Below are 23,973 nucleotides of genomic sequence, written 5' to 3' on the forward strand. Positions count from 1 at the left end.
GCTCGTGCTTTCTGAGCGGATGTGTGTGCGTGTTTTTCTGCGCTAAAAGAAAATTATTACTTACCTGCTAATTTTCGTTCCTGTAGTACCATGGATCAGTCCAGACAGTGGGTTATGTCCCCAATCCAGCAGATGGAGTCAGCCAAAGCTTCGAGGGGGCGTCACCATAAGTACTACTACCCCCTCTGCAGGAGTTCAGTATCGAGTATATCAAAGCCCGAGTAAACAAACCCCCGTATTGGATCAAGTTGAAAGTAAACGGCAACAATAAGCCGCTTAACCTAAGTAAAGAACTGCAACCGTCCCACCAACGGGTAGGAGGTGATGAATACAGCGTGTCAACCCAACAGGGCACTGTGACAAACAGTGAAAACTGAGAAATCGTGAAAGACAGAAAACACGACTGTATCTTAGAACAACAGCCAAGCAGGATTAGAACCCAAACGCGGTGGGCGTCTGGACTGATCCATGGTACTACAGGAACGAAAATTAGCAGGTAAGTAATAATTTTCTTTTCCCTGTACGTACCTGGATCAGTCCAGACAGTGGGATGTACCCAAGCTTCCCTAACTCGGGTGGGGTCCTGCGAGGCCTGCACGTAGAACCTGTTCGCCAAAGTGTCCAGAGACAGAAGAGGCGAGGTGCAGACGATAGTGCCTCAAGAACGTGTGTAACGATTTCCAGGTGGCTGCGCTACAGATTTCTTGAGAGGAAACCGAGCGAGCTTCCGCCCAGGGAGCCGCCTGAGAGCGTGTAGAGTACGCTACAATGCCGGGCGGGAGAGTCCGCCCCACCCCAACGTAGCAAACGGCAATGCCGGCCTTCAGCCATGGTCGTCTTCGAGGCCTGAGATCCTGTCCTAGGGCCGGACCAAAGTACGAAGAGATGGTCAGAAGTCCGGAGGTCATTCGTAGCCTCCAGGTAGAGGAGCAGTGTGCGCTTGACATCCAGGAGTCGGAGAGCCCTCGGCTCAGATGAGGAGAAGGACGGCAGTCCCACCGTCTGATTGACGTGAAACGTAGACAGCTCCTTCGGAAGGAAGGAAGGAACAGTGCGAAGAGAAACTCCAGAGTCGGAGAAACGGAGATAAGGCTCTCTACACGACAGGGCCTGCAGCTCCGAGATGCGTCGAGCGGAGCAGATGGCCACCAGAAACACAGTCTTGAGGGTGAGGTCCTTGATCGTCACATTCCGCAGTGGCTCGAACGGGGGCCCCGACATGGCACGGAGCACAAGGTTGAGACTCCAATGTCCGGGTGTTGCAGCAGAGAGCCCCCGTCGCGCAGGAGCGAACCAAGGGCGGCCACCTGAACCCGGAGCGAGTTGCAGGCGAGCCCCTTGTTCACCCCCGCTTGTAGAAACTGAAGGATCTGGAGAACAGAAGCCGAAGCAGGTCTCGTGTTCTGGTCAGTACACCACAGCTCGAAAACCTTCCAGACCCGAGCATAGGCCACGGCCGTCGAAGGCTGTCGGGAACGCAACCGCGTGGACACTACCGCCTCCTGGTAGCCCTGGCGCCGAAGACGGTGCCTCTCAAAAGCCAGGCCGCAAGACAGAAGAGTTCTGCCTGATCGAAAAATACCGGGTCCTGGTGCAGGAGGCGGGGGAGATGTCCCAGTCGGATGGGTCCGATGATCACCAGGTGGAGAAGGTCCGCAGCCCAGGGCCGTCTTGGCCACTCTGGGGCGACGAAGATCACAGTCCCCCGATGAGCCTCTATTCTGCGGAGTAGTCTTCCCACCAGTGGCCAAGGCGGGAACGCGTATAGGAGGAGATTTGTCGGCCACGGGAGCACTAGGGCATCCACTCCCTCCGCTCCTCGCTCTCTTCTGCGACTGAAGAAACGGGGAGCCTTGGTGTTTTGTGCGGACGCCATCAGATCCGTGTGGGGAGTTCCCCACCGCTGGACCAGAAGTTGCATCGCCTCGTCGGAGAGGGACCATCCTCCGGGATCCAGGAGCTGGCGACTGAGGAAATCCGCCTGGACGTTGTCCACGCCTGCGATGTGCGAGGCCGCCAGGCGGACCAGATGACGTTCCGCCCACTGCATCAGCATCGCTGCCTCGAGCGCGACTTGCGGGCTGCGAGTGCCGCCTTGGCGATTGATATAGGCCACCGTGGCCTCGTTGTCCGATAAGATCCGAACCTCCCGAATCCGAAGGAGTGGCAAGAAGTGTCGCAGAGCTAGTCTGACCGCTCTGGTCTCCAGGCGATTGATGGACCACTTTGTCTCCTCCGCGGACCACGTCCCCTGCGTGGCGCCGCGGCCGCAGACCGCTCCCCAGCCGACGAGGCTGGCATCGGTGGTGACCACCACCCAATCTGGCAGGTCGAGGGACACGCCGCGAGCCAGATTCTTCGGATCCAGCCACCAGCCCAGGCTGATCCTGGCAAACTGCGGCAGGGGGAGGAGCATCTGGTAGTCCTGCGACAGCGGTTTCCAACGGGAGAGAAGTGCTCTTCGTAGGGGCCGGAGGTGCGCAAACGCCCAAGGAACCATGTCGATGGTGGAGCCCATCACCCCCAGGAGCTGCAGGTAATCCCAGGAGGTGGGAACTGGTAATGCAGAGAACCGCTGTATGTGTTCTCGCAGGGCGTGCGCCTCGTCCAGGAAAAACTTCGCTCGGATGAGCCAACCGTCCAGGTAAGGAGGAACTAAAATACCCTCTTTCCGAAGAGCCGCCGCCCCGACTACCATGATCTTGGTGAAAGTGCGCGGTGCCGTCGCCAACCCGAACGGGAGCGCCACAAACTGGAAATGTTGTTCCAGGATCTTAAACCGGAGAAGACGATGATGCTCCCGGTGGATGGGGATGTGAAGGTAGGCCTCCGTCAGGTCCAAGGAGGCTAGGAACTCCCCTCGATGCACCGCCGCAATCACCGAGCGCAGCGTTTCCATCCGAAACCGAACCACCCGGAGGGATTTGTTGACTTCCCTCAAGTCCAGGGTGGGCCGGTAGGAGCCGCCCTTGGGTACCACGAAGTAGATGGAATAATGGCCCAAGCCCACCTCTCTGGAGGGCACGGGCGCAGTGGCGCCAATCTCCCGAAGCCTGTCCAGTGTCAACTGTACCTCCCTTCGCTTGGAGACCGATCCGCAGGGGGAGAAGATGAACCGTCCCTTTGGAGCGCGGACAAATTCCAACGCGTAGCCGTATTCTATGGTGTCCAAGACCCACTGGTCCGAGGTGATCCGCGCCCACTCCTTGTAGAAGAATGCCAGCCGTCCCCCAATCCGGGGGACGGTGGAGTGGGCGAGCCGAACATCATTGGGAGGACGTGGGAGAGGGTTGTCCCGTTCCCGAGGCGGGACGCCCAGGCCTACACCCGCGAAGGGAGCGGGACCAGGGCTGCGACCTGGGGGCAGAGGGCCTGGAGACCGCCGGTCTGTAGTTCCTATAGCGCCGTTGCGCCCTGGATCTGGTGTGGGAGGACGAAAACGCCCTGGAGGGCCTGTACCTGTCCTCCGGCAGGCGATGGACTGCGCTTTCCCCCAGTGACTTGATGATCTGGTCCAAATCCTCTCCGAACAGGAACTTACCCCTGAATGGCAGGGAACCCAGGCTCGACTTGGAGGAAGTGTCCGTCGCCCAGTTGCGAAGCCATAGAAGGCGACGCGCCGCCACTACCGAGACCATGGATCGGGCCAGGACCCGAAGCAGGTCATAGAAGCAGGTCATAGGAGGCGTCAGCCCCGTAAGCCACCGCAGCTTCCAGCCTATCCGCTTGGGCGGCCTCCTCGGCCGGCAGAACCTGAGAGGTGAGAAGTTGTTGCACCCAGAGAAGACTCGCCCTCTGCGGAGACCTCGAAGACCCGCTTGAGGAAGACTTCCAACTTGTGATCCTGCGTATCCCGTAAGGCCGCGCCACCCGTCACTGGTATGGTCGTCCTCTTCGTGACCGCCGACACCGCGGAGTCCACTTTCGGAACCTTGAGGAGATCCAGGAAATCCTCTGGTAGCGGATACAGCTTCTCCATGGCCCGACTGACCTTAAGGGAAGCTTCCGGGGCGTCCCACTCCCTAGTAAGAAGCTGCAGGAAGGAATCATGGATGGGAAACGCCCGAGCCCTCGGCCGGAGGGCTGCCAGCCCCGGATCTCCCTTCTTGGCCGACGTGACGACGGCGGGTGCTACTGGAGCGGGCGGGTCCGGCGGCGGATCGAGATTCAGCTCCTGGATCCAAGACCCACTTGGAATAAGTTCGTCCAGCTCTTCTCCCTGGGAGAGACGCAGCGTGTGCGGATCGTCCCCCTCTGTGGTGGAATCCCCTTGGCCCCCTTCTCCCAGGTCCGGCCCAGGAGACGCCGGGCCTGTCACTGCTCCCTCGGAGCCCGCAGGAATCCAGGTGCGGGCGGGAGGCAGGGTGGCCCCCACACCCGCCGGGACGGGGGGGGGCCTGAGAGGGAGGCGAGAGCCGCAGGACCTTGGCTGGAGACGGTGCTGCGGGAGCGACGAGGCCCTGCAGATACGCAGTGGGCATTAACAGTACAAAGTCCGGGGAGAATCCCGGCCTAGCCCCGGAGGGGGGGGACCCCGTGGGACCCTGGCCCGTCAGGCTGTTGTCCGGCAGCCAATTCGGTGGAGAAACCTCGGGGGAGTCCCTGTCATCCAGCGCTGCCTGAGTCCCCTCAGAGCGCTGGGCATGTAAAATGGCCGCCGTTCCCGCCAGTAATGGGGGAGGGGCCGGCCCGCACCGCCCGGGCATGCCTGTCAAAACCGAAAATTCGCTAAGGAACTGCGATGGGCCCTCCCCCCCGGGGAGGCACCGGGCACAGATCCCTTCACGGGCAATCCGCGATCTCGGCTCACCGCAGGTCGAGCAACGTGCTGGCCGCGGCATCGTGAGCACTGCTGGCAACGGAGGAGACAGGCAAAATAAACGAAAAGCCTCGGGGGGGCCGCGAAGGAAAAACGCCGGCGCGGGGGGGCCCGAGCGGCCTGCACTGCCCGCCGATGAAGAACGGTGCCGCGGGGGGGCCCGAGCAGCCTGCACTGCCCGCCGATGAAGAACGGTTCCGCGGGGGGGCCCGAGCGGCCTGCACTGCCCGCCGATGAACGGTGCCGCGGGGGGGCCCTCCTGGCCTCACAACCCGCCAACGAAGATCTCCCCGCTCACCTCCGCAGCCCACGAGGAACCGGCAAAATGGCTGCTGGTGAGGGAGAAAAACGCGGCGAAGCCGAAGCAGCCGCGAGCAAAATCAGCTGCAAAGAGAAACACAGAAGAATGCACTTACCCCGGTTCACAAGTTACAGCTAGCACCGAGAGAGAAAGAGAGTGAGAGACAACGCAGAGGGAAGTCACGCCGTCCCAAATGGAACCCTCTTTAACTTTTTTTTTTTTTTTTTTTTTTTAAATAAAGCAAACTTGATCCAACAGAAACAGTGAGAGAAAAACAGAGAAGACAAGTAATCACTGTAAGAAATGGTTTCAGGCAATCTGGAGCAACCCAGATTCTACTACTCGCATCTGCTGGAGTCAGAAGATACTGAACTCCTGCAGAGGGGGTAGTAGTACTTATGGTGACGCCCCCTCGAAGCTTTGGCTGACTCCATCTGCTGGATTGGGGACATAACCCACTGTCTGGACTGATCCAGGTACGTACAGGGAACCACGTTATCTCATACACAAGTTAATATCAGCGCGGGAAAACTCACGTGAAATCAGACGCACAGACCCGCAGCAGCTCTACCGCACTTATCACATCAGCCCCTTTGTGTCTGGATAAACTTTTCTCCTTCCTGACCGAGTGCTGACTTTCTTCTTTCCCATTCAGCTCTGATCAGGGAGCCATCACACTGTGTGTGGGGGGTTGTTTTGTTTTTGCTATTATTCAAATTTAAAAGCCATCTAGGGGTGCATAAAGATAGTAGATCTCTAAATGTAAACATTCAAATGAACTGAAACTGCCTTCCTCCTCCCCCGTTCACTGAACGGTGAGTTAAGCACAGCAAGGTCCAGCAAGTCCCCCACTTTCTGCACTTGATCTCAAGCTTTATTCCCACTCGGGGTCCTGGCTGCGTGTCCACGGCCTCCCTGAACTCCAACACTCATCAGGGTGTCGTTGCAAAGCCTTCAAGCCCTTCACTGTACAACAGTCACCCCCTCTAATACTGAATTTAACTCGAGAAACTGTAAAAGCCACAAAGCAAGGGATGAAATCTAACAGAAAGAAATGCAAAATCTCCTGCAGGGCTCTCGTCTTCTCCCCATTCCCTCCAAAACACAGAAGCAAGCAAGACCTGCAGTGACCTCTTGTGGCAGACAGAGGTACTGTTCCCACCAGAGCAGCTCTGTGAGCAACAGTCAGAGGAGCGAAAGCTGCATTCCTTTAGCAAAAGAAACCACATTTATTCCTCCACAGCTCTTTCCTTAACCATAGGGATATAACCAGGAGAGAGTCCAAGCCTACTCTCCTTAATATGCTGGAGTAGAGAGAAGAAGGGGAGAAATGAAGGCCAAGCATACTAAGATCATCAGTAACAGATCCGGGACTTACGCTGTGTCGCTCCTCTACGCCACTGCACTTACTGGCAGAAGAGAAGAAAAGCAACCAAGCTCTGCTCTTCAGCTGTCTGTGCTGTATTCATGCTTTACATGTAGCAGTGTGATACCTGCTTGGGGCTCTGCTGAAGATCTGCTCTGCAGCTTTCTGTGCTGTATTCATGCTTTATGTGAATCAGTGTGACTCCTGCATAGAGCTCTGATGAAGATCTGCTCTTCAGCTATCTGTGCTGCTTTCATGCTTTATGTGTATCAGTGTGACTCCTGCATAGAGCTCTGATGAAGATCTGCTCTTCAGCTATCTGTGCTGCTTTCATGCTTTATGTGTATCAGTGTGACTCCTGCATAGAGCTCTGATGAAGATCTATACTTCAGCTGTATCATAGTAACATAGTAAATGTTGATAGAAAAAGACCCAAGCTTTTTTTTTCTATTTTTTGTTTTTTTTTTAATTCTTAGGTTACTTATTGCTCTATGCAGATTACCTTTACATAAGAATATGCCATGCTGGGTCAGACCAAGGGTCCATCAAGCCCAGCATCCTGTTTCCAACAGTGGCCAATCCAGGCCATAAGAACCTGGCAAGTTCCCAAAAACTAAGTCTATTCCATGTTACCATTGCTAATAATAGCAGTGATTTCTCCTCCAAGAACTTATCCAATCCTTTTTTAAACACAGCTGTACTAACTGCACTAACCACAACCTCTGGCAACAAATTCCAGAGTTTAATTGTGCGTTGAGTAAAAAAGAACTTTCTCCGATTAGTTTTAAATGTGCTCCATGCTAACTTCATGGAGTGCCCCCTAGTCTTTCTACTATCCGAAAGAGTAAATAACCGATTCACATCTACCCGTTCTAGACCTCTCATGATTTTAAACACCTCTATCACATCCCCCCCTCAGTCGTCTCTTCTCCAAGCTGAAAAGTCCTAACCTCTTTAGTCTTTCCTCATAGGGGAGCTGTTCCATTCCCTTTATCATTTTGCTTGCCCTTCTCTGTACCTTCTCCATCGCAATTATATCTTTTTTGAGATGCGGCGACCAGAATTGTACACAGTATTCAAGGTGCGGTCTCACCATGGAGCGATACAGAGGCATTATGACATTTTCCGTTTTATTTACCATTCCCTTTCTAATAATTCCTAACATTCTGTTTGCTTTTTTGACTGTCGCAGCACACTGAGCCGACGATTTCAATGTGTTATCCACTATGACACCTAGATCTCTTTCTTGGGTTGTAGCACCTAATATGGAACCCAACATTGTGTAATTATAGAATGGGTTATTTTTCCCTATATGCATCACCTTGCACTTATCCACATTAAATTTCATCTGCCATTTGGATGCCCAATTTTCCAGTCTCACAAGGTCTTCCTGCAATTTATCACAATCTGCTTGTGATTTAACTACTCTGAACAATTTTGTGTCATCTGCAAATTTGATTATCTCACTCGTCGTATTTCTTTCCAGATCATTTATAAATATATTGAACAGTAAGGGTCCCAATACAGATCCCTGAGGCACTTCACTGTCCACTCCCTTCCACTGAGAAAATTGCCCATTTAATCCTACTCTCTGTTTCCTGTCTTTTAGCCAGTTTGCAATCCACAAAAGGACATCACCACCTATCCCATGACTTTTTACTTTTCCTAGAAGCCTCTCATGAGGAACTTTGTCAAACGCCTTCTGAAAATCCAAGTATACTACATCTACCGGTTCACCTTTATCCATATATTTATTAACTCCTTCAAAAAAGTGAAGCAGATTAGTGAGGCAAGACTTGCCCTGGGTAAAGCCATGCTGATTTTGTTCCATTAAACCATGTCTTTCTATATGTTCTGTGATTTTGATGTTTAGAACACTTTCCACTATTTTTCCTCGCACTGAAGTCAGGCTAACCGGTCTGTAGTTTCCCGAATCGCCCCTGGAGCCCTTTTTAAATACTGGGGTTACATTTGCTATCCTCCAGTCTTCAGGTACAATGGATGATTTTAATGATAAGTTACAAATTTTTACTAATAGGTCTGAAATTTCATTTTTTAGTTCCTTCAGAACTCTGGGGTGTATACCATCCGGTCCAGGTGATTTACTACTCTTCAGTTTGTCAATCAGGCCTACCACATCTTCTAGGTTCACAGTGATTTGATTCAGTCCATCTGAATCATTACCCATGAAAACCTTCTCCATTACGGGTACCTCCCCAACATCCTCTTCAGTAAACACCGAAGCAAAGAAATCATTTAATCTTTCCGCGATGGCCTTATCTTCTCTAAGTGCCCCTTTAACCCCTCGATCATCTAACGGTCCAACTGACTCCCTCACAGGCTTTCTGCTTCGGATATATTTTAAAAAGTTTTTACTGTGAGTTTTTGCCTCTACAGCCAACTTCTTTTCAAATTCTCTCTTAGCCTGTCTTATCAATGTCTTACATTTAACTTGCCAATGTTTATGCTTTATCCTATTTTCTTCAGTTGGATCCTTCTTCCAATTTTTTAATGAAGATCTTTTGGCTAAAATAGCTTCTTTCACCTCCCCTTTTAATCATGCTGGTAATTGTTTTGCTTTCTTTCCACCTTTCTTAATGTGTGGAATACATCTGGACTGTGCTTCTAGAATGGTATTTTTTAACAATAACCACGCCTCTTGGACATTTTTTACTTTTGTAGCTGCTGCTTTCAGTTTTTTTTCTAACAATTTTTCTCATTTTATCAAAGTTTCCCTTTGAAAGTTTAGCACGAGAGCCTTGGATTTGCACACTGTTCCTCTTCCAGTCATTAATTCAAATTTGATCATATTATGATCACTATTGCCAAGCGGCCCCACCACCGTTACCTCTCTCACCAAGTCCTGTGCTCCACTGAGAATTAGATCTAAAATTGCTCCCTCTCTCGTCGGTTCCTGAACCAATTGCTCCATAAAGCTATCATTTATTCCATCCAGGAACGTTATCTCTCTAGCGTGACCCGATGATACATTTACCCAGTCTATATTGGGGTAATTGAAGTCTCCCATTCTTACTGCACTACCAATTTGGTTAGCTTCCCTAATTTCTCTTAGCATTTCACTGTCCATCTCACCATCTTGACCAGGTGGATGGTAGTATACCCCTATCACTGTAGTCTTCCCCGACACACAAGGGATTTCTACCCATAAAGATTCAATTTTGTATTTAGTCTCATGCAGGATGTTTATCCTGTTGGACTATATGCCATCCCTGACATAAAGCACCACACCTCCTCCCGAGTGCTCCTCTCTGTCATTGAGATATAATTTGTACCCCGGTATAGCACTGTCCCATTGGTTATCCTCTTTCCACCATGTCTCTGAGATGCCAATTAAGTCTATGTCGTCATTCACTGCTATACATTCTAATTCTCCCATCTTACTTCTTAGACTTCTGGCATTAGCATATAAACATTTCACAGTTTGTTTTTTGTTTGTATTTTCATTCTGCTTTTTAATTGATAGGGATAAGTTAGAATTTTTTAGCTCAGGTGAGTTTTTAGTTACAGGCACTTGGACTATTTTTCTAATTATTGGAACCTCACTGTCGGGATGCCCTAATTCTAATGCATCATTAGTATCCTTTAAAGATACATCTCTCCGAACCATGCGCTGCTGAGCGACTGTCGGCTTTCCCCTTTGTTCTAGTTTAAAAGCTGCTCCATCTCCTTTTTAAAGGTTAGCGCCAGCAGTCTGGTTCCACTCTGGTTAAGGTGGAGCCCATCCCTTCGGAAGAGACTCCACCTTCTCCAAAAGGTTCCCCAGTTCCTTACAAAACTGAATCCCTCTTCCTTGCACCATCGTCTCATCCACGCATTGAGACTCTGGAGCTCTGCCTGCCTCTGGTGACCTGCGCGTGGAACAGGGAGCATTTCAGAGAATGCTACCCTGGAGGTTCTGGATTTAATCTTTCTACCTAAGAGCCTAAATTTGGCTTCCAGAACCTCCCTCCCACATTTTCCTATGTCATTGGTGCCCACAAGTACCACGACAGCCGGCTCCTCCCCAGCACTGTCTAAAATCCTATCTAGGTGATGCGTGAGGTCCACCACCTTCGCACCAGGTAGGCAAGTTACCAGGCGATCCTCACGCCCACCCGCCACCCAGCTATCTACATTCCTAATAATCGAATCACCAACTATGACGGCCGACCTAACCCTTCCCTCCTGGGCAGTAGGCCCTGGGGAAATATCCTCAGTGCGAAAGGACAATGCATCACCTGGAGAGCAGGTCCTTGCTACAGGATCCTTTCCTGCTACACCTGGTTGTACAAAAGCTACTCCTGATCAGGGCAGGAGGCTGCCTGCAGTCCTGTTAACACCACCCTTGCAAAGGCTGCGTCCTCTCAGGCCTGAACGTCCAGGTGATAGAACCTGGAGAAGGTGTGCAAGGAAGAGCACGTCACCGCCCGGCAGATATCGACGGGAGACAGCAGTCTAAGCTTCCACCCATGAGACCACCTGGGCCCTAGTGGAATGAGCTTTAACCTGAAGTGTAAAGGCTTTCCTGCCTCTATATAAGCTCTCATGACCACCTCCTTGATCCAGCGAGCCGTGGTAGCTCGCGAAGCTGGTTTGCCCTGCCTACTTCCACCATGAAGAACAAGCGGTCCTGTCTTGCGCACCGGTTCTGAAACTTCCAGATACCGCATGAAAAGCCTACTGACGTTTAAATGGTGGAGGAGGCGGTAATCTTCCGTGTCCTTGCGCCTATCTAGAGATGGCAACAAAATGGACGGATTTAAATAAAACTCTAAGACTACCTTGGGTAAAAAGGATGGAAAGGTACAAAGTTGTAACGCTCCTGGAGTCATCCGGAGGAATGGTTCCTGACGCGACAATGCCTGTAGTTCAGAGGTGCAACAAGCCGAGCATATCACCACCAGGAACACCGTTTTCAGTCACAGCCTGCCCCAGGAACTCCCAGTGTCTTTAGGGTCTGGGAGAGCAGGGCCAGTAATTCATCGCTATGGAAAAAAACGTGACATGGTCCGACGTGGCTCCAAACCTGGTGGGATTTCCCCATCTTCCAAGGAGTCTGCATCCTCTTCTTCGTCCATGCTGTCCAGGTCTGCGCCAGGGATACCCTTGGCGAGACGAGGTATGTGTCGAGGCCTGCCGATGGGGCTGGAAGAGGGAGGTCCTACCAGCTGGGGTTCCGTCCGGACAGGGGCAAGAGAAACAGACTGCGCCTGTACGAAGGCTTGAAGGCCTTAAAACAAATTCCACCCAAGAGAAGGCCGCCGGGTCCATGCCTAGCCGCCACTGGATTTCCCTCTCCCATGGAAGACCCAGTCCCAGGGTTACTCAGCTCCAGGGTTCTTCCGATTAAGGCTGTGGCTGACCCATCTTCAGAGTGGGAGGATCTGGGCTTAGTAGAGTCTGGGGAGGCCAACTCTCCCCGGGCCTCCTCACAGTACTGACATAAGTAAGAATCAAGGTCAGACTGTGCAGCCCTAATATGACAGGCAGCACAGAGAGAATGGCACTTATGTTTCTTTGCTGCTGGAGCCATTAGAGACAGTAACTGCGTTTTCAGCCGGCTCGCGCTTAAAATTTCGTGCACATAGATTTTGGGCGCATATGCGGGCCACAGCGCCTAGAGAGATGTGCGCATACATATGCACACACGTATGCACGTAACATTACACACACAGCACGTGTGCAGAGCCAGCACGCACCTCGCATATCGACGATCTATGGTGGGCAATAGAAGACGTACAAAAACGCGCGCAAGATGGCGCCACCGCAGCCCACCACGCAGTATGCCTAAGCCTAAAGCGGTGCCTAGCCCACTGGGGGCAGCTCAACCTGCTTGGAAGCCCACTTCCCCTTACCCAACAGGATCGGGAACGATGTCGGTACGGTGCACCAAGCAAGGAGACCGGAGGAAGTCTTACCAAAACCCCTCCAACATCTCTGAATCAGAAGGAATCCTCTTCTCTCTCTTACCAGCTGCCGGGGGAGAGGGCTTTGGCCGTCACTGCCGCGCTTGGCTTCCTGCACCCCCTACCTTTCAGCTGCTTCAGCAGCAAAGTCCACGCAGGAACCGGCTACCGGACCAAGGCAACCTCTGAGGGATCTCGGAAATCGCCTCAGGAATTCTCAACTGAGGGAGGGACCATTAGGTATCACTGCAGGAGAGCGGGGCTTGATCTTTCTCCAATTTTAAAAGTAGAATGTCTTCATCTAAAGAGTACGGCGATCCCGCTAGGGAAAGCACGTCTACATCTGCTAGGAGACGGAGAGAAAGTGGAGGGCTGAGAACACTACAGGGGTGTATCTAGGGTGACTTCAGCTTTGAAACCTGACTGCCTCCATCTGTTATAGCAGGGGAGCACATAACCAATTGGTCCTGAGTCCATCTGGCTACACGCTAGGAAATATTTTTTTACTCAACACATAATTAAGCTCTGGAATTCTTTGCCAGAGGATATGGTGAAAGCTATTAGTGTAGCTGTGTTTAGAAAAGGTTTTGATATGTTCCTGCAGGAAAAGTCCATTAACCATTATTAAGAAGGACTTGGGGAAATCCACTTCTTATCCCTGGGGATAAGCAGCATGGAATCTCTCTACCCCTTGGGATCCTGCCAAGTACTACTTGTGACCTGGATTGGCCACTGTTGGACACAGGACCCAGTATGGCAAATCTTATGTACATACATTACTGGAAGTTCTGCAGGAAACGCTGGTGCTCACTCGCCAGGTCTGTATGGCTGGCTAGTCAGGGGCCTAGGTGGCCAGATGTTTGGCACAACAGTAATGATAGCAAATTAAATTATTACAAGGCTCAGCATGTAATCCTTCTGCAATATGTGGCGCCAGACAACAGCTGCCAAGTGAAAATGAAGTTTTTTCTATGGGCTAAAACCAGCTGCTGAAAGAACACATCCCGTGATTCATACTCTGTTTCCTCTCTGCAGTATCCAAGTGGCCAAAAACATATATCTACGTAGTAAAACAGACATAAGCCAGAAACCACAGGGAAGGCATACGAGTTAAACCAAGGCTCTCACTTTTACAGCGCCAGCCATAAAAAGCGTCTTATGAAAGGATACAACCAATGCAATAAAGACTAGCCAAGACAGAGCCCGGGGTTGGGACTTCTGTTTGGAACAAGGCACATTTTGCAGGCAGGCAGCTGCTACAATGGGAATCTTTGTATTTTAACCCTTCACAGCTGACCCCCCCCCCCCCCTCCATGCCTCCAGGTTCTGCCTGTTGCTGTGGTCTCTTAGCAGGTACTGCTCACAATAATCCTGCAGCACCTGCGGAAAGATCCCCCCAGGCTAGGCCAGAAACGCCCTGGCAGCTGCAGCAGAGTCAGCTTGCAACATGACAGTCGTACTTCCAGTGCCAGACAGAAAGCCTTAGCCTCACCTGCTTCCTTGCACAGCGCTGCCAGGTCCGCCCCCACGTAGCCGTGGGCAGCATCCGCCAGCCGCACCAGCTCTGCCAACGCCAGGGAGTGAGGCGCCCTCCTCAGCAGCTTCTGTAGGACGTCCAGGCGGCCCTGGGCATTGGGAACCCCGATTTCTATCTCCTTATCAAAGCGGCCAGGCCGGCGCAGGGCGGCGTCTAGGGCTTGGGGGCGGTTAGTAGCACCGAGCACCAAGAGATGCCCCTCGCTCCCCTCCTGGTAGCAAACACAAGACAAACAGAGAGCACGTCGGATATATCCCAGAAACCAGCGATCGACAGTCTTTAAAAGTTAAAAGGGGTGCAAGGCGCTGGCCGCTGAAAATTGGAAAGAACTGAAGTCAGAATTTGCACAAATAGCTCCTTCTTCCTGGACAAATGCGAGATTTCTGCACATCCACAAACTCCCATCTAGAGCACTGGCACTGCATGGCACACCCTGCCCCTAACCCTCCAGGGCACGTCCACAAACTCCCATCTAGAGCACTGGCACTGCATGGCACACCCTGCCCCTAACCCTCCAGGGCACGTCCACAAACTCCCGTCTAGAGCACTCGCACTGCATGGCACACCCTGCCCCTAACCCTCCAGGGCACGTCCACAAACTCCCGTCTAGAGCACTCGCACTGCATGGCACACCCTGCCCCTAACCCTCCAGGGCACGTCCACAAACTCCCGTCTAGAGCACTCGCACTGCATGGCACACCCTGCCCCTAACCCTCCAGGGCACGTCCACAAACTCCCGTCTAGAGCACTCGCACTGCATGACACACCCTGCCCCTAACCCTCCAGGGCACGTCCACAAACTCCCATCTAGAGCACTCGCACTGCATGACACACCCTGCCCCTAACCCTCCAGGGCACGTCCACAAACTCCCATCTAGAGCACTCGCACTGCATGGCACACCCTGCCCCTAACCCTCCAGGGCACGTCCACAAACTCCCGTCTAGAGCGCTCGCACTGCATGGCACACCCTGCCCCTAACCCTCCAGGGCACGTCCACAAACTCCCGTCTAGAGCGCTCGCACTGCATGGCACACCCTGCCCCTAACCCTCCAGGGCACGTCCACAAACTCCCGTCTAGAGCGCTCGCACTGCATGGCACACCCTGCCCCTAACCCTCCAGGGCACGTCCACAAACTCCCGTCTAGAGCGCTCGCACTGCATGGCACACCCTGCCCCTAACCCTCCAGGGCACGTCCACAAACTCCCATCTAGAGCGCTCGCACTGCATGGCACACCCTGCCCCTAACCCTCCAGGGCACGTCCACAAACTCCCGTCTAGAGCACTCGCACTGCATGACACACCCTGCCCCTAACCCTCCAGGGCACGTCCACAAACTCCCGTCTAGAGCACTCGCACTGCATGGCACACCCTGCCCCTAACCCTTCAGGGCACGTCCACAAACTCCCGTCTAGAGCACTCGCACTGCATGACACACCTGCCCCTAACCCTCCAGGGCACGTCCACAAACTCCCATCTAGAGCACTCGCACTGCATGGCACACCCTGCCCCTAACCCTCCAGGGCACGTCCACAAACTCCCGTCTAGAGCACTCGCACTGCATGACACACCTGCCCCTAACCCTCCAGGGCACGTCCACAAACTCCCGTTTAGAGCACTCGCACTGCATGGCACACCCTGCCCCTAACCCTCCAGGGCACGTCCACAAACTCCCGTCTAGAGCACTCGCACTGCATGACACACCTGCCCCTAACCCTCCAGGGCACGTCCACAAACTCCCGTCTAGAGCACTCGCACTGCATGGCACACCCTGCCCCTAACCCTCCAGGGCACGTCCACAAACTCCCATCTAGAGCGCTCGCACTGCATGGCACACCCCTGCCCCTAACCCTCCAGGGCACGTCCACAAACTCCCATCTAGAGCACTCACATTGCATGACACACCTGCCCCTAACCCTCCAGGGCACGTCCACAAACTCCCGTCTAGAGCACTCGCACTGCATGACACACCTGCCCCTAACCCTCCAGGGCACGTCCACAAACTCCCGTTTAGAGCACTCGCACTGCATGGCACACCCTGCCCCTAACCCTCCAGGGCACATCCACAAACTCCCGTCTAAAGCGCTCGCACTGCATGATACACCTGCCCCCTAACCCTCCAGGGCACGTCCACAAACTCCCGTCTAGAGCACTCGCACTGCATGGCACACCCTGCCCCTAACCCTCCAGGGCACGTCCACAAACTCCCATCTAGAGCACTCGCACTGCATGGCACACCCTGCCCCTAACGCTCCAGGGCACGTCCACAAACTCCCGTCTAGAGCACTCGCACTGCATGGCACACCCTGCCCCTACCCCTCCAGGGCACATCCACAAACTCCCGTCTAAAGCGCTCGCACTGCATGATACACCTGCCCCCTAACCCTCCAGGGCACATCCACAAACTCCCGTCTAAAGCGCTCGCACTGCATGATACACCTGCCCCTAACCCTCCAGGGCATGTCCACAAACTCCCATCTAGAACACTCGCACTGCATGACACACCTGCCCCTAACGCTCCAGGGCACGTCCACAAACTCCCATCTAGAGCACTCGCACTGCATGGCACACCCTGCCCCTAACCCTCCAGGGCACGTCCACAAACTCCCATCTAGAGCACTCGCACTGCATGGCACACCCTGCCCCTAACGCTCCAGGGCACGTCCACAAACTCCCGTCTAGAGCACTCGCACTGCATGGCACACCCTGCCCCTAACCCTCCAGGGCACATCCACAAACTCCCGTCTAAAGCGCTCGCACTGCATGATACACCTGCCCCCTAACCCTCCAGGGCACGTCCACAAACTCCCGTCTAGAGCACTCGCACTGCATGGCACACCCCTGCCCCTAACCCTCCAGGGCACGTCCACAAACTCCCATCTAGAGCACTCGCACTGCATGGCACACCCTGCCCCTAACGCTCCAGGGCACGTCCACAAACTCCCGTCTAGAGCACTCGCACTGCATGGCACACCCTGCCCCTAACCCTCCAGGGCACATCCACAAACTCCCGTCTAGAGCACTCGCACTGCATGACACACCTGCCCCTAACCCTCCAGGGCACATCCACAAACTCCCGTCTAAAGCGCTCGCACTGCATGACACACTGCCCCCTAACTCTCCAAGGCACGTCCACAAACTCCCGTCTAGAGCACTCGCACTGCATGACACACCTGCCCCTAACCCTCCAGGGCACGTCCACAAACTCCCGTCTAAAGCGCTCGCACTGCATGACACACTGCCCCCTAACTCTCCAAGGCACGTCCACAAACTCCCGTCTAAAGCACTCGCACTGCATGACACACCTGCCCCTAACCCTCCAGGGCACGTCCACAAACTCCCGTCTAAAGCACTCGCACTGCATGACACACCTGCCCCTAACCCTCCAGGGCACGTCCACAAACTCCCGTCTAAAGCGCTCGCACTGCATGATACACCTGCCCCCTAACCCTCCAGGGAACGTCCACAAACTCCCGTCTAGAGCACTCGCACTGCATGACACACCTGCCCCTAACCCTCCAGGGCACGTCCACAAACTCCCGTCTAAAGCGCTCGCACTGCATGACACACCCTGCCCCTAACCCTCCAGGGCACGTCCACAAACTCCCGTCTAGAGCACTCGCACTGCATGACACACCTGCCCCTAACCCTCCAGGGCACGTCCACAAACTCCCATCTAGAGCACTCGCACTGCATGGCACACCCTGCCCCTAACCCTCCAGGGCACATCCACAAACTCCCGTCTAAAGCGCTCGCACTGCATGATACACCTGCCCCCTAACCCTCCAGGGCACGTCCACAAACTCCCGTCTAGAGCACTCGCACTGCATGGCACACCCTGCCCCTAACCCTCCAGGGCACGTCCACAAACTCCCATCTAGAGCACTCACATTGCATGACACACCTGCCCCTAACCCTCCAGGGCACGTCCACAAACTCCCGTTTAGAGCACTCGCACTGCATGGCACACCCTGCCCCTAACCCTCCAGGGCACGTCCACAAACTCCTGTCTAGAGCACTCGCACTGCATGGCACACCCTGCCCCTAACCCTCCAGGGCACGTCCACAAACTCCCGTCTAGAGCACTCACATTGCATGACACACCTGCCCCTAACCCTCCAGGGCACGTCCACAAACTCCCATCTAGAGCACTCGCACTGCATGGCACACCCTGCCCCTAACCCTCCAGGGCACGTCCACAAACTCCCATCTAGAGCACTCACATTGCATGACACACCTGCCCCTAACCCTCCAGGGCACGTCCACAAACTCCCGTTTAGAGCACTCGCACTGCATGGCACACCCTGCCCCTAACCCTCCAGGGCACGTCCACAAACTCCTGTCTAGAGCACTCGCACTGCATGGCACACCCTGCCCCTAACCCTCCAGGGCACGTCCACAAACTCCTGTCTAGAGCACTCGCACTGCATGGCACACCCTGCCCCTAACCCTCCAGGGCACGTCCACAAACTCCCATCTAGAGCACTCACATTGCATGACACACCTGCCCCTAACCCTCCAGGGCACGTCCACAAACTCCCATCTAGAGCACTCGCACTGCATGGCACACCCTGCCCCTAACCCTCCAGGGCACGTCCACAAACTCCCATCTAGAGCACTCGCACTGCATGGCACACCCTGCCCCTAACCCTCCAGGGCACATCCACAAACTCCCGTCTAAAGCGCTCGCACTGCATGATACACCTGCCCCCTAACCCTCCAGGGCACGTCCACAAACTCCCGTCTAGAGCACTCGCACTGCATGGCACACCCTGCCCCTAACCCTCCAGGGCACGTCCACAAACTCCCATCTAGAGCACTCGCACTGCATGGCACACCCTGCCCCTAACGCTCCAGGGCACGTCCACAAACTCCCGTCTAGAGCACTCGCACTGCATGGCACACCCTGCCCCTAACCCTCCAGGGCACATCCACAAACTCCCGTCTAAAGCGCTCGCACTGCATGATACACCTGCCCCCTAACCCTCCAGGGCACATCCACAAACTCCCGTCTAAAGCGCTCGCACTGCATGATACACCTGCCCCTAACCCTCCAGGGCATGTCCACAAACTCCCATCTAGAACACTCGCACTGCATGACACACCTGCCCCTAACGCTCCAGGGCACGTCCACAAACTCCCATCTAGAGCACTCGCACTGCATGGCACACCCTGCCCCTAACCCTCCAGGGCACGTCCACAAACTCCCATCTAGAGCACTCGCACTGCATGGCACACCCTGCCCCTAACGCTCCAGGGCACGTCCACAAACTCCCGTCTAGAGCACTCGCACTGCATGGCACACCCTGCCCCTAACCCTCCAGGGCACATCCACAAACTCCCGTCTAAAGCGCTCGCACTGCATGATACACCTGCCCCCTAACCCTCCAGGGCACGTCCACAAACTCCCGTCTAGAGCACTCGCACTGCATGGCACACCCTGCCCCTAACCCTCCAGGGCACGTCCACAAACTCCCGTCTAGAGCACTCGCACTGCATGGCACACCCTGCCCCTAACGCTCCAGGGCACGTCCACAAACTCCCATCTAGAGCACTCGCACTGCATGGCACACCCTGCCCCTAACCCTCCAGGGCACGTCCACAAACTCCCATCTAGAGCACTCGCACTGCATGGCACACCCTGCCCCTAACGCTCCAGGGCACGTCCACAAACTCCCGTCTAGAGCACTCGCACTGCATGGCACACCCTGCCCCTAACCCTCCAGGGCACATCCACAAACTCCCGTCTAAAGCGCTCGCACTGCATGATACACCTGCCCCCTAACCCTCCAGGGCACGTCCACAAACTCCCGTCTAGAGCACTCGCACTGCATGGCACACCCTGCCCCTAACCCTCCAGGGCACGTCCACAAACTCCCATCTAGAGCACTCGCACTGCATGGCACCACCCTGCCCCTAACGCTCCAGGGCACGCCCACAAACTCCCGTCTAGAGCACTCGCACTGCATGGCACACCCTGCCCCTAACCCTCCAGGGCACATCCACAAACTCCCGTCTAAAGCGCTCGCACTGCATGACACACCTGCCCCCTAACCCTCCAGGGCACGTCCACAAACTCCCGTCTAGAGCACTCGCACTGCATGACACACCTGCCCCTAACCCTCCAGGGCACGTCCACAAACTCCCGTCTAAAGCGCTCGCACTGCATGACACACCCTGCCCCTAACCCTCCAGGGCACGTCCACAAACTCCCGTCTAAAGCGCTCGCACTGCATGATACACCTGCCCCCTAACCCTCCAGGGCACGTCCACAAACTCCCGTCTAGAGCACTCGCACTGCATGACACACCTGCCCCTAACCCTCCAGGGCACATCCACAAACTCCCGTCTAAAGCGCTCGCACTGCATGACACACTGCCCCCTAACTCTCCAAGGCACGTCCACAAACTCCCGTCTAAAGCGCTCGCACTGCATGACACACTGCCCCCTAACTCTCCAAGGCACGTCCACAAACTCCCGTCTAGAGCACTCGCACTGCATGACACACCTGCCCCTAACCCTCCAGGGCACGTCCACAAACTCCCGTCTAAAGCGCTCGCACTGCATGACACACTGCCCCCTAACTCTCCAAGGCACGTCCACAAACTCCCGTCTAAAGCACTCGCACTGCATGACACACCTGCCCCTAACCCTCCAGGGCACGTCCACAAACTCCCGTCTAAAGCACTCGCACTGCATGACACACCTGCCCCTAACCCTCCAGGGCACGTCCACAAACTCCCGTCTAGAGCACTCGCACTGCATGACACACCTGCCCCTAACCCTCCAGGGCACGTCCACAAACTCCCGTCTAAAGCACTCGCACTGCATGATACACCTGCCCCCTAACCCTCCAGGGAACGTCCACAAACTCCCGTCTAGAGCACTCGCACTGCATGACACACCTGCCCCTAACCCTCCAGGGCACGTCCACAAACTCCCGTCTAAAGCGCTCGCACTGCATGACACACCCTGCCCCTAACCCTCCAGGGCACGTCCACAAACTCCCGTCTAGAGCACTCGCACTGCATGACACACCTGCCCCTAACCCTCCAGGGCACATCCACAAACTCCCGTCTAAAGCGCTCGCACTGCATGACACACTGCCCCCTAACTCTCCAAGGCACGTCCACAAACTCCCGTCTAGAGCACTCGCACTGCATGACACACCTGCCCCTAACCCTCCAGGGCACGTCCACAAACTCCCGTCTAAAGCGCTCGCACTGCATGACACACTCTGCCCCTAACCCTCCAGGGCACGTCCACAAACTCCCGTCTAAAGCGCTCGCACTGCATGATACACCTGCCACCTAACCCTCCAGGGCACGTCCACAAACTCCCGTCTAGAGCACTCGCACTGCATGACACACCTGCCCCTAACCCTCCAGGGCACATCCACAAACTCCCGTCTAAAGCGCTCGCACTGCATGATACACCTGCCCCCTAACCCTCCAGGGCACGTCCACAAACTCCCGTCTAGAGCACTCGCACTGCATGACACACCTGCCCCTAACCCTCCAGGGCACGTCCACAAACTCCCGTCTAAAGCGCTCGCACTGCATGACACACTGCCCCCTAACTCTCCAAGGCACGTCCACAAACTCCCGTCTAAAGCACTCGCACTGCATGACACACCTGCCCCTAACCCTCCAGGGCACGTCCACAAACTCCCGTCTAAAGCACTCGCACTGCATGATACACCTGCCCCTAACCCTCCAGGGCACGTCCACAAACTCCCATCTAGAACACTCGCACTGCACGACACACCCTGCCCCTAACCCTCCAGGGCACGTCCACAAACTCCCGTCTAGAGCACTCGCACTGCATGGCACACCCTGCCCCTAACCCTCCAGGGCACGTCCACAAACTCCCATCTAGAGCACTCGCACTGCACGACACACCTGCCCCTAACCCTCCAGGGCACGTCCACAAACTCCCGTCTAAAGCGCTCGCACTGCATGACACACTGCCCCCTAACTCTCCAAGGCACGTCCACAAACTCCCGTCTAAAGCACTCGCACTGCATGACACACCTGCCCCTAACCCTCCAGGGCACGTCCACAAACTCCCATCTAGAGCACTCGCACTGCATGACACACCTGCCCCCTAACCCTCCAGGGCACGTCCACAAACTCCTGTCTAGAGCACTCGCACTGCATGGCACACCCTGCCCCTAACCCTCCAGGGCATTTCTGGTCCCAAACCATAACGTCTCCAGGAAACTTGCCATCGTTTTCTCTAGGAACACGGGCATCCTGGAAATTAAATACAAACCTTCGCGCACTCCCGGAGAAGCAGCCCTGCGTTTCCCCTGCGTACAAGGCGAGTAACGCCAGGATTGGCTAGGCCTGTGCATTCAGCTGGGCATTCTCTTGAATCCCCCCCCCCCTTGAGGTAACATGCCCCTCTGGTAAGTAACTTTGTAGAACCGAACCCTTCCAGTGACTCCCAGCCCATGCCTGCTGGCTTCTCCAGGGCTGGAGGTTCATCATGCTCAGTCAGATTCCAGTTTGCTTTACTGTTTGGAATACGGAGCATTAACTCATAGCAAAGTGCAGGGTATTTCTTAAGAGTGTTAGGGTGATGAACGGACTATGCCAGCTGGGCCAATCCTGGTTTTACGCCACTGCATCTATGAACTTGTCTTTCCAGTCTCTCCAAGAACAGACAAAGGAAACCCAGGCACCAGAAGAGACGAGAGCGCACTCTGCTCCACAAAGCAGCCCTCCCCTCCTCTATTCCGGCACATCCCCAAGAAAAGATGAAAATGAACCTGCTTCCGATCCACACATTTTCAAATATTTGTACTGGAAACCCAGAACTGCAGAACACAGGGTGAAATGCAAGCATGGTTTCAGCCTTTCCTCCTTCAGACGTCGATAACATGAAGGAACACAACTGTAACCAGAATACCTACGTACTAATATACCCCAATAACCTCTGGACATTATGTCACAATAACCTCTGTATTATAATCACAATAACCTTTGCAAGTTATCATACTATAATCTCTGAGGATTGTGTAACAATAACCTCCTTCATGTTATCTCACAATAATCTCTGCAAATTATGTGTATTAATTTCTGTGCACTGCACCACCATACTCAGTGTTATCTCATATCATTCCCTTCAGGTCATTTTACAATAATCTCTGCGTATTACATCACAATACATTCTGGGCATGGTGCGCCAGTAACCCGCACGTTAAGTCTGTAACACGTGCTGGAGGCGGGCACTGTGTACGCATGCCGGTACACTCTGCTGCTGGGAGTCTGCCGTCTCCGACAATCAGCCACGCCTGTGGTCAGGGTACTCACTGTCCCAATGCCGTCCATCAGGGTCAGTAACGAGGCCACCACGCGCTTCTCCACTTCATTCTCAGCCGCTTCTCGCTTCGGACACAGCGCATCCAGCTCATCAATGAATATAATGGAGGGCCGGCTGAAAACGAGAACCTTTATTAAAGCGAACCTCTTGGGCACCGGAAGATCTAGTGCAATAGTGACAAACACTAATCTTCTGCCATTGGGGTGTACCAGTTTATTTATTACCTGCCTGATTCACCAGATCTCACAGCGTATTAGGCTACAAACCAAAACATTACAAAAACCATCCAGCAAAAATACTTTTCCTGACCTATAGATCACTCGAAAAAGTAGCAGCAACCTATGACTGGAGATCCCTCTCTCACTATACGCCTGCTCGTGTCAGCTGGAAGTACCTTCAACTCAACATCGCGCAGCTCACTAGGACCAGGAGGACCCTACACTATGGAACTGAGTGCCGCCACTACAGATCACAGTAACCTCGTAATGACGGCAGAAAAAGACCAAAGGCCCATCCAGGCTGCCCAGAAAGTTTCTTACGGTAGTAACTGCCGCTCCGTGCAGGTTACCTCCAAGCCTTATGTTAAGGAAAGTAAGTGCTGCCCCATGCCTTACGTTAAGTATATTAATTCTTGCAATGAAAACCAAGCAACTATCAAACCCATAACAAAATTACTGCTAGCAACATTTGTATGGGGAGAGCAGCCTTCCGCATAATT

The 23,973-nt window shown here is 54.3% G+C and overlaps 1 protein-coding gene across 1 annotated transcript in view; it reads right to left on the reverse strand.

Moving 5' to 3' along the window:
* Positions 1 to 23,973, reverse strand: part of LOC115082660 (ATPase family protein 2 homolog) — a gene marked incomplete at both ends in the record, with an annotated part of 55,529 nt that overhangs the window by 22,831 nt on the left and 8,725 nt on the right. Inside the window, 2 exons of the mRNA XM_029586859.1 lie at positions 13,885 to 14,140; positions 23,246 to 23,369. Of these exons, the coding sequence (XP_029442719.1) occupies positions 13,885 to 14,140; positions 23,246 to 23,369 (380 nt within the window). The remainder of the gene's footprint in view (positions 1 to 13,884; positions 14,141 to 23,245; positions 23,370 to 23,973) is intronic.

This window comes from Rhinatrema bivittatum, unplaced genomic scaffold (assembly GCF_901001135.1).
Source record: "Rhinatrema bivittatum unplaced genomic scaffold, aRhiBiv1.1, whole genome shotgun sequence".
NCBI classification, from domain to species: Eukaryota; Metazoa; Chordata; class Amphibia; order Gymnophiona; family Rhinatrematidae; genus Rhinatrema; species Rhinatrema bivittatum.